The sequence below is a fragment of the Onthophagus taurus genome, chromosome 2, assembly GCF_036711975.1.
Source record: "Onthophagus taurus isolate NC chromosome 2, IU_Otau_3.0, whole genome shotgun sequence".
Lineage (NCBI taxonomy): Eukaryota > Metazoa > Arthropoda > Insecta > Coleoptera > Scarabaeidae > Onthophagus > Onthophagus taurus.
In genome coordinates this window covers 5771551-5788361 of record NC_091967.1, presented here as the reverse complement: position 1 = coordinate 5788361, position 16811 = coordinate 5771551, and the positions used below count along the sequence as shown (strand labels likewise).

At 34.7% G+C, this 16811-nt stretch overlaps 1 protein-coding gene across 6 annotated transcripts in view; it reads right to left on the bottom strand.

The window, feature by feature from the left end:
* LOC111427063 (tyrosine-protein phosphatase Lar) overlaps window positions 1-16811 on the bottom strand; it is a 205423-nt gene that overhangs the window by 13995 nt on the left and 174617 nt on the right. For 4 of the 6 annotated variants that reach the window (XM_071193971.1, XM_071193972.1, XM_023062029.2 and 1 more), the window contains 7 exons: window positions 13991-14152; window positions 2824-3018; window positions 2281-2391; window positions 1952-2227; window positions 1612-1896; window positions 198-221; window positions 27-127 (listed from right to left, as the gene is read on the bottom strand). In XM_071193971.1, the coding sequence (XP_071050072.1) occupies window positions 27-127; window positions 198-221; window positions 1612-1896; window positions 1952-2227; window positions 2281-2391; window positions 2824-3018; window positions 13991-14152 (1154 nt within the window). The remainder of the gene's footprint in view (window positions 1-26; window positions 128-197; window positions 222-1611; window positions 1897-1951; window positions 2228-2280; window positions 2392-2823; window positions 3019-13990; window positions 14153-16811) is intronic. The other 2 variants (XM_023062032.2, XM_023062036.2) reach the window with 1 other exon arrangement.

The window sequence follows — 16811 nt, the reverse complement described above, 5'->3', positions numbered from 1 at the left end:
TACAAAGAAATAAAACTTATAAATACAGTCACTTGTCCGTTTGGGGTTTCCGGTTCATCCCATTGTATAACCATGGTGCTAGAACTTAACGGTCGTACTTGAACGTTTCTTGGTGCCGTGCCTGGTGCTATATAAAGATAATTTTTAAACGGAATTAGAAATTAACGTTATTAATACGGACGGTTCTTTTAACTTACTAGCTCCTCCAAGAAAAGAGTCAGCTGGTAAAATATTTATGATGTCAGTATAAAGAAAATAAAAGAGTTTACTAATTTCTTCTAATTTGGAATTCTAAAGTACTTAAGAACAAATTACAACGGATACACATAACAAACATGGTGGACAATTTTCTACAACTATTTACTAATTAGATGGGGTAACGAGGGAAAATAGTGAAAATATTTATAAAGATATGGAAAATGAGCCTTACTCAGTTAATCATACTAAATAAGAATCGAATTAGGTTTATTTAACTTTGTGTTAAATTAGTTAAATTGAATTAAATTGGGAGAATTAATGTAATCATTCTCTATAAACTAATTAAACAAAGTTAGACGTTCACAAAAAAAATTAATCTATTAACAATCACAAAGTTTTCAAATTAGTTTACTTTCAAGATTTCGATTTTTCAGATTTATTGATCTGAACGTTCGATTCTCAACAGGTAACGAGATACAGAAAAAAAAGTCTATTTCATCTGCTTCCTGGAGGTGCTGCATCCATGGAATATGATATGGATGCAATCTCTGTCGACGCAATGTTCGCCATACTAATGGTTGAACTACGTTCCACCGACTGTAAAATGGCTTCCACTTCTCCAACAGCTTGTTCATTTCTGCATGCGGATAAAATCGTTCTGCTAGGAACTACGCCGATTTCACGAAGTGTACTGGAAACATCCGCAAACATTCGGAAATGGGATATCCTACGATTTCGTTACCTCATCAATCTGATGATCGAATCGCAACTAATGCATACTCATTACTCTACATCTATCACCTTTAAGTATCTGCGTCTCTTAATGTTGAAAATCGAATTTATAACTTTATATTAAGCTTTTTATTCCAAATTTGAAAAGAAAATCCAACTTGTACAAAAGATTACGATTTTGAATAAGATTTCCTACGTGGATTGGATACATTATATTTTTGTTATGTTTTTCCAATATATTTGCCCACTAAACTAATTTCAAGTTTGCTAACTATAATTTATGTTTGAAAAACTTTTATCAACCCGTCATTTTTGAAGAAACTTTTTGATTTGAAATTTTTCTGACAATAAAAGCTTATTAGCTTTGAAATTAATATATGCATTAAAATAAAAATCTAGATTACTCAATAATTGAAACACTGAGCTTAATTCATTTTCCATGTATATTATAAAAAATTAAATGCTTTTCGTTTGTCTAACTAAAAGCTGCTCTAGTTGTGAGTCACACCATCAAAAAAAAACTTACATTTTATTTTTTAATCGTAAAATCCGTGACACAAAATCCATGAGAAAAAAAATTAAAAAGAAATGTATGAAAAGTTATGTGACGTTTAATAAAAAAAATGATCGTACTTTTCTTTTATTTCATAAATGAACTTTATTGGGGTGTATAAAATTTACCTTTTTCGCCGGTCGTTACTATGGCTGGTACACTAGGTGGTCCTCTGCCTATATTATTAACAGCTATCACGTACATTTCGTATTCGGTGTACGGACTTAGGTTTCTGACCGCATAATGGATCGAAATAATCCCCGATATCTCGCTATAGGCCTGGTTGGCATACTTGGGTTTAAATTGTATCACGTAATATTGGGGTTCTTCAGGTCCCTTGTACGACCACGTTAAACGCACTGAAGTTGCTGTTACTTCTGATATTTTTACGTTCGTTGGTGCTTCAGGTAATGCTACAAAAAAGTTTATTATTAAGATAACTTTGTAAGTTTAATTTTAAATCCTTACATTCGACTTTAACCTGTGCAACGGCTTCGATTTCCCCTAACGAACTAGCAGCAATACAAGTGTAATTAGCGGACTCTTGAATATCGGTTAAGGGCAGTGTGCTAAGTCCTACAGGTAGATTGTCTTCGGGAGTTAAATCTTGAGCGGGTTCTTTGCGCCATTTTACGTAGGGCATTGGAGAACCAACAGCTACGCATGTCAGGTTTAAATCAGCCCCTAACATCACTTTTGTTAAACTTGGAGGTGGTTTTGAAAATTGTGGTGGAACTCGACGAACTAAAAAAAGTAATGTTATCCAAAAATTGTTGTTTGAAATAAAATTAAAAAACCTTTAACGTAAAGCTGGGATGATTTAGAGTATTCTGTTCCGATAGAATTTTCAGCCACACATTCATATTTTCCTTGATCTTTTTCGTCACTGCTTTTAATTTGAAGCGAACCTTTAAAAACATTATAAATCAAAATTATTCTTTAAATACACTCCCAGTTTTGTTTTTCTTTTGTTAAGTAAGGAGATTACTGCAAGGAGTTTCATGTTTCGATAAACGCTGTATCATGTAAATTTTCAAATCACGCGTTCACTGTAAAATATCAGTGTTCGGTAGCGATGACAGGTAATCCGCTCGACATGCTAGTCATGTGCGGTCCCATAATGCCCACATGTTTGGAGAATACCTGCATATTAAACTGGAGAGGATCAGGTGCATGATAACAGAAGAGGTACATCGAGGCAGCGAAGCGGGTTTGTGCAGAATGCGGAATATGCCTCGTGTTTTCGAGAAAACAGGATCGATACTTTTAGGGTATTATATTGAGTGTAATTGAGATAATTTAATTAGGAGTAAGCTTCATTTAATTTTTTATTTACATACCTGGTGAATCTTCTCTAATGTAATATCTAGGATTGTTTCTAGTGTCTATAGGAAGCATATTTCTGAGCCAAGTTATCCTGAGCGGAGTGTTTCCGGTGACGGTACATGAAAGGATGGCATTGTGGCCGACTTCTACTACTTTACTAGTTAGTGGATGTACAGATATAGTTGGAAACCCGTTTGGTAACTTTTCCGCTGAAACAATAAATCGAAAGAATAAAAAATAGGTTTTAACTTTTTCGTAGCTTCACTTTACATATTTTAAAGTGCTGTTACAAAGGATTTCTTTATCTGTTGTACGACTTAAAAAATAAAGTCGCAAAGGTGAAACTGTAGGGGAAAGAAAAATACGCGAATAAAACAAAGACCGAAAGAGTTTTCGGCACAGTAGCGGCTATATATTTATTTGCTTGCTTGTCTGTCCGTATTTTCCTGGTCGGGTGCCCGGCTGGCAAAACCTGTTAAGTCCGAGAACGAAGTAACGAATGGCGTCCCTTATCCTAGAACAATACTAGACTCCGTGTTCTCTGATTTATATTTTCAACAAGGTTGCTGTTGTTACCATGTTCTTGTTGAATTTCGTTTTAGAGAACAATTCATATATTTTAAGTTTTATCATCTAATATGTACTTATTTCTAATCAAAATAAAATAAATAAATCATGTTTTATCTAAACATAAATTGTTAATAGTCTGAAAGTGCGTAATAGAAGGAAGTTACTTCCATCGCGATGTTGGCGGAGGCGCCAGTGAAGTTGGTAGCAGAAGCGTTAAGAAATGTTCCGTCAGCCAACATGATTGCAATTATTTCACATTAAAGCTGTGGGCGCGAGGAATACCTCCGGAACGCAATATAAAAGCCCGAGATATATGGGGAGAATAAGTCTAAATTGCGGTAAACGTGAAATTTGCTTGCCTTTGTTTGCTGATTTATGGCGTCATTCCGGACAACTCTACTTAAATAGGGATCATTTTCTTTTCACCTCCGCTGAGGTTCCACTGGCAGTGCTCACCAAACAAAAAAAAATGGTGATAAATTGCGTCAAATAAACAACTTATCATCCGGGAGTTTTTATCGTTAAATACATTTTTATACTTTTAAAGATTATTAAACTACTATTAATTAAACTTTTTATTAATTAAATTTATAGCATAAAAATAACTAAAATAAAAATGGAACCTTTTTATTCAAATTAATTTCAGTAGACATTTACGATGGTACATTCTCACTAAAACTGGTTAATTATCAAAAGTAGTCAGAGCTTTAACATAAAAAAGGAACCATAATAGATTACAATAGCGTAATTTAAAGAGTTAGGAGAGGCATATTCTCAGGTTTAGCAATAATGAATGCACGGCATAAGCTTGTCATAAAATTTTATGGCGTTTAATATTTGACACGACAGAATTACGGCGCACGGCGTGGGTCGGGTTTATTAAATTCTGCGTATCGAGTCTACTACGGAATTTCACCTAAGTGAAAATGTGAAGTTATACTACACATTAACTCAACTGATTATAAAAATAGAAAATAAAATAATCATTGGATAATATGTTATGATTTAGAAATAAAACGAGAGAGTTTGAGATTAGTTGTGCGTTTATTGAAATGATGTTTGAAGTATATAAAATTTCTTGCAGCCCATGTAATCTGAATCCGGACAGGACAGCATCTTTTACGTGGAAAACCCGAAAGGCTATTGAAGCCCTACAACGGATAAGTAGGATTTATCCCAATCCCTGTGATTGAAAATACTCGAATATTTAGGATAACAAACACAAAAGCAAAAGGATAAATTACTAGTGGATTTTGTGGTCCATACAAAATCTAGATAATATCTGATTTTAGTACCTAATTGGGGTTCTAAGAAAAAGGTTTTCATAATGATTAAAATTAGAATATAACAAATTAATTAGCCATTTAAAAAAATTGATCCCTAATACAAGAGACATGAATCATCATTGGTAAAATGTGAAATCTGTTATGTATGATTATTATTGCAAGTAATGTTGCAAGTATAATACGTTACAGTTTTATTTAACGATTTTAATTTTAAAGTTTTACGTTAATCCAGATAGTTTCGCTTACGGTTGAACTTAAGAAAAATATAATTAACTTAGAAGGTGGTGCATAGTTTTGCACTTCTCTCCTCTAAGTAGACTCCAGATAATGTAACTTTCTTAGCAACTAAGTATTTCAAATACGAAGGGGTTTAAATAAAAAAAAATATTTTGCAGCAATAACAATAATAAAATGTTGGTTAAAGTTCAGTGGAGTAATTTAATTTTGTCCATAAATAAGGCATACATTTCAATTAATATTGCACAAGTTTTCTTAAATCATGAAATTGCACAAATATGTGTTTAGTCTTTGTAAATTGAATATGTTGGTGGGAAATACTAAAAAGACTCGCAGCACTACGCTTACTTTCATTAATACAAATTGTTTTTACTATTAAAATGCTATTTCAGTACATACATTTTCGTGTAATGAACACAAATGGTTTTACCATTATGAAGCTATTACAATTACTTTGATTAATTTGATAGGACCATATTAAAGAATATTTGGGTTTTAAAGAATAATAGAATTAAATGGTAAAACCATTTGGAAAAAACGCAAAAGGAAAACGAATTGGTACCATTAAGAAACTAAACATTTTAAATGAAGTTAAATTTTTAAACATTTCGGTTGGAGGCGAGAAAGCAGGGAGAATGGTGGCGGCTCTTTGATAGCAATGCATTACAAAAGCGAGAGGGCAGACGTCTTTTCGTATAGTGTAACCGCATCAGGTAGAGAATCCAGTTAAACGTTTGCCGTAAATTCGTTTATAAGTAAAATAAATAGCGGTTGCCTTATGAAAGTGCGCGGGCGCGCAACACCTTAAAGAATTAAGCGACGCAATAAATCCCGGCTTATTTATTGTACATCGCGACACGAACAAGGGGTAAACAGGGACGGGAACTGTAGTCCTTTAGGTACATTCTACAGAGAAACGTAGTTGGAAGGTACAGGAGAGAGAGAGAACGAAGGGGGTGCCGGTGAATAAGGACCTCCCTTTAATTTTAGGAACAAATCCAGAGACCCGCAAAGCACCGCAGGTCGGTCGTCTGCGAGTGTCATGTTGATAGACTATTGTGCGGTTACAATAGGTTTATCACGGCCTATTGTCATTGGGACCTCTTTGTATCTAACTTGGCCAGCGTTTGGCTTTAGCTCTGGCCGACTGTAACATTTGCTTTGAACTGTGGTGCTGCAGGCCACCGCGACGACGGCTACGGCAACGGAGGCGGCGATACAAATCACCGGTTGCGAAATCTTTGGCTGCCCTCCGAGGTTTCTCCGTCGACTCCTGCTATTGTCGTCCAGAATTATAACCCAAATGATTTAACCCCCTGTTATATTATGCTATTATTTATGGGAAAATTAATAGCAAATGAATGAAAATACAAAGATTAAAAAATTATTTTACATAAACGGAGAAAAACAAAATGTTGAACATGCCTAACATATTCCTAAATAGTTAAAGTAACACTTGGTAATTAACAACGTTTGCAAATATGCACCGATAGATGCCTGATTATACTGATTAAGTAGGAGAAGTCCATAAGAGATGTCAAATATGTCCTAAAAAGTGTCATTTTCTGTATTGGTAAAAATTAATCAATTTCTTCCAATCTGTATATGTTTAAATCATTCAAGGATTAACTATTCCTTTTACGTTTATTATTTTTGCCCTAGAAATGGTACTGACTCTGATTAATTACACAAGCAGAAACTCGGACTCGAAGTTGTCGTGACAACATGGGCGTATTTGATGCAGATCTGGCATCTGTAAGTGATTGTCGGTCGAAGAAGTGCCCATCGTTTCCTTAATTACTCGGCTTATCGGCTGGGGATAATTTAATCAGAATGATATAATGGTTGGAGAGGCAAAACCCGAGTAAACGCGCCGATCCGGTCAAAACCGTAAGCTATCGTCCTTATTAGGCGCACCGGTATACACAACCGTGATAAATAGTTCTAAGCCTCCTCGAGAGATGCCAACTGCAAGAAATTTAATTAACTGCTCGGGCTCGATACTTACTAAGATCGTGATTAATTGAGTTCCCCCTCTAGTTAGGAATAATAAGTATTAGAAAAATTTGACTGCAAAAATTAGAATTTCGAATTTATTAAAAATGTATTTTGGTGAAAATAACTGTAAAATAAAAATTCCGTGCACCGATTTACGGCCGGTAAATTTTTAGACTAGGCTTTATTGCCTCGTTTCTATTCGACCGAATCGTTTTAGTAAAACTGCAGGGGAATTTAAAGCACGTAATAGAACGGACGAATAGGTACGCATTCGTCGCAAAAAGTTGAAACTGATGCAGAATCGCGTAGCTGCCGTATCCGCTATAGAAATGGCTTTAATTTGGACATGAAAAATTTACAACATGAAACAGCCGCCACCAGTTTTATCGTTTCATTAAACCGCGAGAAATGAAATATCAGAAACGTCTCTATTACGTATATCGTTAAAATTGAAATCAAATCCAATCGATAATAAATATTTATACACATAATCATAATTAAAACAATCCATAAAACTATATCAAATAAGATGTAGAATAATTTAAAATATTATGGTAATTTGTGTTGAAAATTGTGTAATTTCCATGTTTCTCGACGAACTTCTGGTAGATGTCGCATCGTTGAAATTGCCGAGGAAAGGTCAGCAATCCTTTCCAGTACTAGGTCCTTCCAACGAATAATTTCATTCGAGAGATGACAGTTTCACTTAAATCAGAGCCCCGCTTTGTTTTCATCATCGTCTCTTTCCATCGACTCTTATTTCCCTGGAGAGTAGGCAACGGTGGGAACCTCAAGATTCAATTTTAACCGTTACATACCGCCGGTGGAGTTCCGTTTTCCGCTATGATATTAGAATCCGTCGAGAAAAATGCACAAATATTAGATTTTCGGTCTTGCGAATCGGCCTGTAGCTTGTACATTAAGTTAGAGGGTAATGAAATAAGGGGAAGAAATGCACGAAATCGGAATGTTACTGCCAATTTTCCGGGGAAAATCAGAGATTACTCGCAGGCCGACGCTGGAGAACGCTAAGGCTTTATTCGTACTTGTGACTTTACCGTAAAAATCACAGATAAAAGATTTCGTAGACTCGAAATTGAGGTTGGTAAATTCTCATTTGAGAATTTAAAGAAATTGGTCTTGTTACTTGAAAAAAACGTTTTTGGTTATTATTTGTAAACATATTTGAAGTTGAAACGTTAACTTTCGGAGGTGTAAGTGTGCGCTTTTCCCTTCGGTGCACCTTTAAAGTCAGGTTCAACGCGATCGTTTACCAAAGATCATTATATTCCTGGCGGACGGACCAAAATGCACGCCTCGCGCCACTTTACATCGAAAGAGCATTCTGCATACGAAATAGGTACCTTTTGTGGCATTAGCCAGGTATTGAGGTGCACTCGACGTACTTAACGATGTGGTTCGCTGGAATATCGTGGGCTTTAGAGAATCGTAACACCTCTCGCTCTGTGTGAGGGAAACGTCAGTATTCTCTATGAGAAGGGTCAAGTTCAACTGAAGGATCGCGTTCTCGAGATTCAATGAAATTGGATCGTTAAGATTTCGGACGGATAACATTGAAACTTGAACTATATCACTCCCCCATGTTGGACAATGAGGAGTTGAGGTAATTAAATTGTAGATATACGATTGCCTAAAGATAAACGAAATTGCGAAAATAAATGCGAGAAAAAGATTGTAGGAATGGACGACGACGTAAATTCGAATAGAATTGCATGAAAGATTATATTATGAAATGAAACACGCGGTGCTGAGTTGGCGACACACGTACGCGACGTTTTTGAAATACTGGCCCTTCGCCACTTATGAATGTTAAGTAAAAATGTACATGCTTTGGGAGACGTTTCTTTACATTTTAGTTTTGGTTTCAAAGTTAGATGTGAATTTTGTCTTTTCTTATTTTGTGTAAAAACTAGAAATAATATGTTTTAGTTGCTGAAAATAAATTTCGCCATCCAAAACCGTTTCAAATCTTGTGCACACCTCAAGGGTTTTAAACGAGTATCCCATACCATTAGAACAAGAAGAGACCAACTTACGGTATTAAATTGGTCGTTCCCGGTCACCGATTCTCTCTCAATGTCGTCGAGCATACAGCATACCAATGCAACCGGGGCGCGGAGTTAGATACACATCTTATTGTTTTCAAAGTTAAGTTGTCTAGGGTCGAAGTTGGCAACCGTCCCTATTCCCGGGGTTCTACGGTTTAGTAACCGGCGAGCCGAGCATTCCGTTATAATTTCCACTGAGGACTCTCTCGTAAATGCATTAATTGATTGCAGACATTATCGAATCAGTTCGGTACGGTCGCAGAATGTTCAACCCGTTTTAGGAGCCAATATAACTGATGTAAATCTTAAACAACGTTCCGTCCGAATCAATGGAAGCGGTAAATGCTTAACGATAGGATATACAGCAGATTGCTAATATTAAGCTATTTCGAATTAATCTATTGGCGTTGTTTCGAGTAAGTGCCATAAACTCGAATTACATGTAGTCATTAATTTGTGACACCACATAAAAATTAAAACTTAAATTAATTAAACATTTTTATGTTTACTAACATTCTAATTTATTATCACTTATTTAAAATAAGTCTTCAAGAACTCTTCAATTCTAATTCAACAATTTCACGGGTTCTTTCAGCTTTTTATCCTCATTGTTGAAAATAATTGGAGAACCAGGTTTTCGATTACCTTCTTAAAACTAAAAGGTAAAAGAGATTTCTAGAATTGTTCTTCCAACTTGTAATCGGTTGACACATAATTTAAATGTTAGTATTATTTATGTAATACCTTCCCCGTATTAATCCGTTATATCGAGGTTTTACTGTAATGTCAAATTATATTGACATGTTGCATTTTATGGTTTCTATGGAAATATATTTTAGTACATATATTGGATCGAAATTCACTGTATTTTTAGTTTCGAGGGAATTTAATTGAAACAAAAATGTAATCAAAAAGCAATTAATATAAATATGAAATTTATTCGAGTAGAAATTGATAATTAAAGTGACGTTACAGTTACATAACTTGTATGATGAAGATGCCGTCCGCAAGTGGTCATTTTGAGCACAGTTTGAAACTACTTGAAACTCAATTACCATACCATTCTAAAGTAGAGAATAACATGAAACTTTGAATTGATGTCACGAACAGATCGATCATTCCTCTAATTATATTATTATTATAGTTTGTTATTAAAACATTATTACTCAAGAATTTATTAAGTAAAATTATTAAAAATTAATTTTGATAGTTTAGTACTTGAGGCTATTATTATCGTACCCTGATCGATTTTAATCGCACAAGTTGCCGAAGTTTACCTTGCTGATAATCCAGGCACAGAATTATTATTCTTCACCGTAGGATTTATGCGATTCGCTATCGCCGTTATTCATAGGAAGTTCCGGTCGGGGCGCCCGCCATTGCGTTATCGTGATAAATTATTATAAGTGCGCGGGGAGTATCTCGTTCTCCCTCTTCGTTTCTCAAATAGACAGAAACGGTAGGATAAGAAACGGAAGGAGCCCTTTTGCACTTTGCGCTTTCAACTGCACATAGTACAATAGGTATGTGTAACGGTCGTGGGTACGTCCGCACCGAAATACTTGCCCGGGATTTATTGTTTTATCTCCAACCGGGGGCCAGATCGAGCATTACTTCTTCTACCGCGTTCCACTTCCAGCTATCTCAATTTAAACTCTAATTGCGTTTAAGTAAAATAATTATTTAAATTGTGCCGCCGGCAAACGTGTGGCCCGGCATAGATTGTGGCCGGAACCCCCATTGTTACGCGCCGAGAATTTTATTAAGCCGGTGAAATTTACATGGGCTGGACGGTACCGTATAATTGTTCTTGTTGCGAAATGGCTTAGTTAATCGCGTACGGTCAGGTAGGAAAGAGTAACGTGTCATTTGGTTTATCTCGCACTTTAAATTAGAGTCACGCCCTTATCTAATACCGTTCTATATAAAGATATAACTACCCGCATTCATTCACAATTAATAAACAGTAAGTGTAGAAATTTCATTTACATTTCTAGTACATTTTTAAAAGCGTACTATTTCAAGATTCCATGATAACATCAAATTATACCCGGGGCTCAATGTGTTAAGTCGTATTCCAGGTGGATATATTAATCATTGAAATAGCTACCCTTAGATTATCAACTCTGATTGATGTAAGAGGATATTATATACAGTTCTGAATTAAATAGGGTTTTTCTGATTTTACTTGCATAACACATCTAGTAATAAAGCTGTAGATGAGCTAGATTTGGGTCATTTGTTTTTGCCATTAATTCTTTTAAAAACCATATAAAAACTTCTAACTTGCGTTTATTTATATAAAGTCGTACTAGTTTCGGGTTACCCCATCATCAGCGACAAAGTCAATGAAGCTATAAAAGGTGCAGACTGGAAATCAAGAGAAAGTAAAGCATTTTGCTATCTGATGGATAAACAAAATGAAGATAAAGTTGAAAAAACAAATGGCGACGTTAAAAAATGTGGAATGTTAAAAAATTACAAATTCGAATAAATCTTTAAGATCGTATTAAAGATGTGTTGGTGGGATGAGATGAGGCGAAACTATAGATATATTAATCATTGAAATAGCTACCCTTAGATTATCAACTCTGATTGATGTAAGAGGATATTATATGTATACAGTTCTGAATTAAATAGGGTTTTTCTGATTTTACTTTCATAACACATCTAGCAATAAAACTGTAGATGAGCTAGATTTGGGTCATTTTTTTCCATTAATTCTTTTGGTTAAGCATTTTAACACATTGAGTTATCTCATGATGTTTTGCACCGACAATATTTAGAGTACTCGCAAATAGTGTACAGGATTTATGCCACCATTCTGCAGGTTCAACACTCCACTTCACGAATTCATAAATTTTTTATGAGCGATTCGCTTCACTTTTAATATGAGAGTGGGAGAAGCTGAAATTTATTAAATTTACTTTTGGAACGTGAAAAGCACTTTATTTCAGATTCCATCAATCTAGGAATACCACACAAATATTTAATCGTTGTATTAACTTTTTCATTGAAAACTTCATATCGACCTGAATCGTCAACATATTGGAAAAAACAAAAGTACGTGATTTGCTTCAGCCTGTTGTGTATTTACTGAGCTCTCGCCTCTTTTTTTTCGATGTTGTTATATATTGAAGTTCATGGTGGGGTGGGTAAATTTATTTTCCGTCCGATAAACCCGGCGCTGTCTGTATTTATTACATCGCTTAAATCATGCCCGACCACAGTATCTCGCGGAATTTATCTGGACACATATTAATTAGTTAATAACGGCATCCTGTCTTCTGTTGACGAATATATATGGTAGAGATAAATATTAAAATATCTAAAATTAGCTGTCTGATTCGGTGAAATATGTTGGAGAAAGTGAACAAAATATTTTAATAAAAAAATACATTTTTCTCCCATTCTTTGAAATTCAAGTTTAACAAACTTTCTTAACCTACAATGAATATGTGACAAATACAAAAAAGAAATAAATTATACGGTAAATGGGATTAGGAAGTAAGTCCTAATAACGGAACCTGAAGAATGAATAATGCCTGGAGGTCGTGACCGGTCATGAGGTCCACGATACGATCCATGTGACATAAATTTACTAATTGACCCGATGGGTCACATCTGACCATTTCCATTTTAAGGGTAACAGTAATCAATAATTGTTTTTAATGATTCAACTTGAAATTAACGTTAAGAACTCCTCAAATAAAAAGAACGCCACAAAGAGACACTTCAAACGTGTAAATAAAGTTCTCTTTAGGGTGGTGTAAAGTAGACGAGCACTTATGACACTTATACAAAGCCGATATTGCTGAAAAATTAATGCCTTCGTTATGTTGCGTTACAAGAGCTCCGCCAACAGCAATTAAAAGAGCAACTTCTCTACTTCAAATATAAGTAGGTGATAATTTGACGATATATTTAAATTATTTTAGTTTAAATTCGAGATGAATTATAAAAGTTTTATGTGTATACAGAGTGTGCCAAAAAGTCAACAACTTCTTTTGGTTTCATTAATACGTAGTAATTAAATCCGAGACTGCAGTTTTTGGTTAATATAACATTAATCACTGAGCCTCGGCCGCAAGCAACCTTGGCTTAAATTAGGCAGCCTCACTTGATAAAATCGAGGCCGTTTGCAGCCGAGGTGCAGTAATATAATGACCAGTTTTAAGCTAAATAACATTAATCACCGAGCTTCGGCCGCAAGCAACCTCGACTTAACCCTCCGCATACGAGCTTTGACACACCCCGGAAATAAAATACTATTTCTATAAAATTTTACATAGAACACGAGCTCTCACGCACGCGTCTTTTTTGTTTTTAAATTTTTTTAATTTTCCTGAAGCTGGAGTATGTGATATCTAACCTCGTATGTGGAGGGTTAATCAGATAAAATCATACACAAGCCTCACTTGATAAAATCGAGGCCGTTTGCAGCCGAGGCGCATCAATATGATGACCAGTTTTTAAAACGAACAAGACGTTGCTGCCATTTTGGCACACACTGTATATATCAATGTTACCTCCATTTCGTTTCTTTTATAGTTTTTTTTAGATCCTTTCAAAGGTAGACGAGGAAGACCAACGAGAATAGAAAGGGAAAAAAACAGAACAAAACAGCTCCACCTTATGTGATTACTATAATTTGCATAAGCCCGCGCACAAAGTAAATATAGCAATGTAACCTTGCCGCTCGCCGCTCTGTTGTGCTTTTCTGCACTGTAACTTTCAATCCCTGCACATGAAATATGCATACCTCGATCGAACGGTCCAGAAAGAGGAAACTTTCTTTTGCGAAAAAGAGCATACAATTTAAGCAATCAAAATTTGTAAAACTTTAAACAAAACACTTTATATATCGGATACTAATGTTTTTTAAAACTATAAATGTTGCATTCGAAAAACGCATTATAATTTGTTTCTTTTGTCAACTACTCAGGAAGGGAATTTGAAAATGGAGTAGAAGACGCGATAAATCCCTATAACACAGTGACAATTTGGAAGAGTTTACTTACGGTCGAAGACATCCAACGTTGCTTCGGCACTGACAGCATCGCCGACGCCGTTTTCGGCGACACATTCATAAGTGGCATCATCCCTGGAGGCTTTGACGGGTTCAATCCTGAGCAGAGCGCCGCCGTCTGGAAATTCCTTCACCTGGTAGCGAGATTGCGAGCCTGAAAACGAAACCCGTGTTAGAACTGACCCAAATCCCGTACATACAACGTCGGATTTTAAACGAACTCCCCCCGAAACTGCTAAACTCACATTTCCCAATCTACCGCAGACACACTACTAAACGCGTCCTGACCTATTTTAAACACATAGCTTTCTAAATTGCTCAAAAACATTTTAAATGTTGACCGTATCTCAAATCGTGTTCGATCTCGTTTAGAAAATTGGTTGTACAAATTAATTTATCAAACAATTAATTTTTTAAAAATTATTTAAAGTGTTTTTAATTCGAGGTAAACAAGATATTTTAATATTATGTTCGAAAATTTTGTTGTTTGGACATTAATAATGATGATACTTATAAAATATTAATTGTTGTATAATTAATTTAATTAACATATTACACCAATGGAACTATTATGTAATATATACATATTTACATTTAATTAAAACGCATAGATTAAAATAAATCCGTTGAAATTTAGACAGATAATAAGTAGCTGCTTATTAAATTATAGAGTTGACTATAAACAGATTATTAATTTAATACATTTACAGTTATAATCATTTGCAGAAAATCTAACCGCGATCCGATGTTATATTTTGCAGTATGTTCGTTATTTGTTATTAATTCAATTATTGCAATACCACAAGCATGCATGTAATTTAATTCCACCGTTATGGTAGGTTTTGTTTAATTAATATACTCATACACATTTTCAATTTTATAAAGTATAAATATTTTGCTTCCAAAATTACATTAAAAAACAAGTTTGATTTCGAAAATATAATATTTATATATATTTTACTACTGAATAACAACTAAAACTAGAACTAACACTATCCCTAGAACTAACACTAGACCTAGAACTAGAAACATTCGGATTTAGCCGCACGTCTCTCAAGACGGCTAAACCCGAATGTTTCTAATTCTAGGTCTTGTGTTAGTTCTAGCGATAGTGTTACTGCAATACTAGAACCAACACTAGACTAAGAATTAGAAACATTCGGATTTAGCCGTACGTCTCTCAAGACGGCTAAACCCGAATGATTCTAGTGCTTGGTCTTCTGTTAGTTCTAGAGATAGTACTGGTGCAAAACTAGAATTAATACTACACCTACAACTAGAAACATTCGGATTTAGCTGCATGTCTTTCCAGACGGCTAAACCTGACTGATTCTAGTTCTAGGTCTTGTTTTAGTTCCAGTGATAGTGTTAGTGTAAAACTAGAACTAACACTAGACCTAGAATTAGAAAGTAACGGGAATCTGAAATTTTCTAGTTCTGGGTCTACCTGTTATTCAATGCTAGATTGTTGTACATTTTTATTGAAGTAAAAGTAGAATTAACACTAGACCTGAAACTAGAAACATAGAATTTATTTAATGAAAACACCCATGTAACTTTTCAATTTCATAAATTGTAAATATTTTGCTTCTAAAATTAGATTAAAAAACAATTTTGACTTTGAAAATGTAATACTTATATGTTGCAGTAATCGTTTTCTTTTTAATCCACATTGCTCATGTGGAATTTTCTAAAATCTCAATTGCCAGTAGTTGCCGAGAAGGAAGTCGAGGATTAAACTTTTTCGTTTTCCGGATCGGTTTAATCTCTCGACGTTTTGGTTCGCTACGAATACTCGTCGTTCAGTTCCGAGTTTAGAGTAAAGATATAACTCGGGTCGTATTCGCTGTTGCATATTTGGTTTACCGCTCACGGTCGCAATGTATTCTGTCACAGTTCACAATTAAGATTGCAATTTTGCTAGTTACAACTTTTAACTTTTCAGTTTAACAGTTCAATGTGGCACGTTTCTGAATTAAAGCACGAATTTTACACATGAAAATGTTAACTTTGCGAATTTAGTTGGATTCTACCGTAGTACTCTACAATCGCGTCCGGGAAAAGTTGTTCAATTAATGCAAATGATCTATGTAAATTTATTTTAAACGAACGTTTAGATGTTAAATTGCTTGGAAATCATGTTGATCGCAAAAATAATTTATATGTTAAATAAAAAAAGCCGATTAAAAATGTTAGTGAACAACCATAATGTAGTTTTTCCGTTTCAAGGTCATCAGAAATGAGTAAATATTCGCTCGTGGATGTAGCTCGTTGCAGTACAAAGAAGCTACGGAATTGAGCGCAGCACTAGCGGTAATACCGTCTCTCAATTTTCACTTGGTAAGCTTTTGTGCGCGAAGTTAATTGAATGCTTTTCCAAAAAGAGTAGTTTAGCAAAGTGCCCGTTGCTCGGGGATTTTATGGTGTAGTGCGACATGTCGATATAACGCATTAGTTGAGGAAATAACATACTTCAGATTTCTTGATAATCATTCAAATTCCTTTTTTGTGTTTGAGTTGGTGTTAGTTAACACATCAAATTTTGACAAATTAGAATCGATCGGTTATGATTAATATTATATGTAGCTATTCTCCGTTACATAGACAATCAGAGTCCATCTATTATAGTGTTGAAATATACTATATCATGCAATGAGAGAACAATATAGATGTTCCAATCTGTGATAGTGTACGTATTACTATATCTGCATCAACACAATTAGATTAAATTACTAACGTAAAATGACTCAAAACTTTATTATATGATTGTAAAAAAAGGGTTTTAAAGAGATGTAGAAATTGTCTTGGATAAC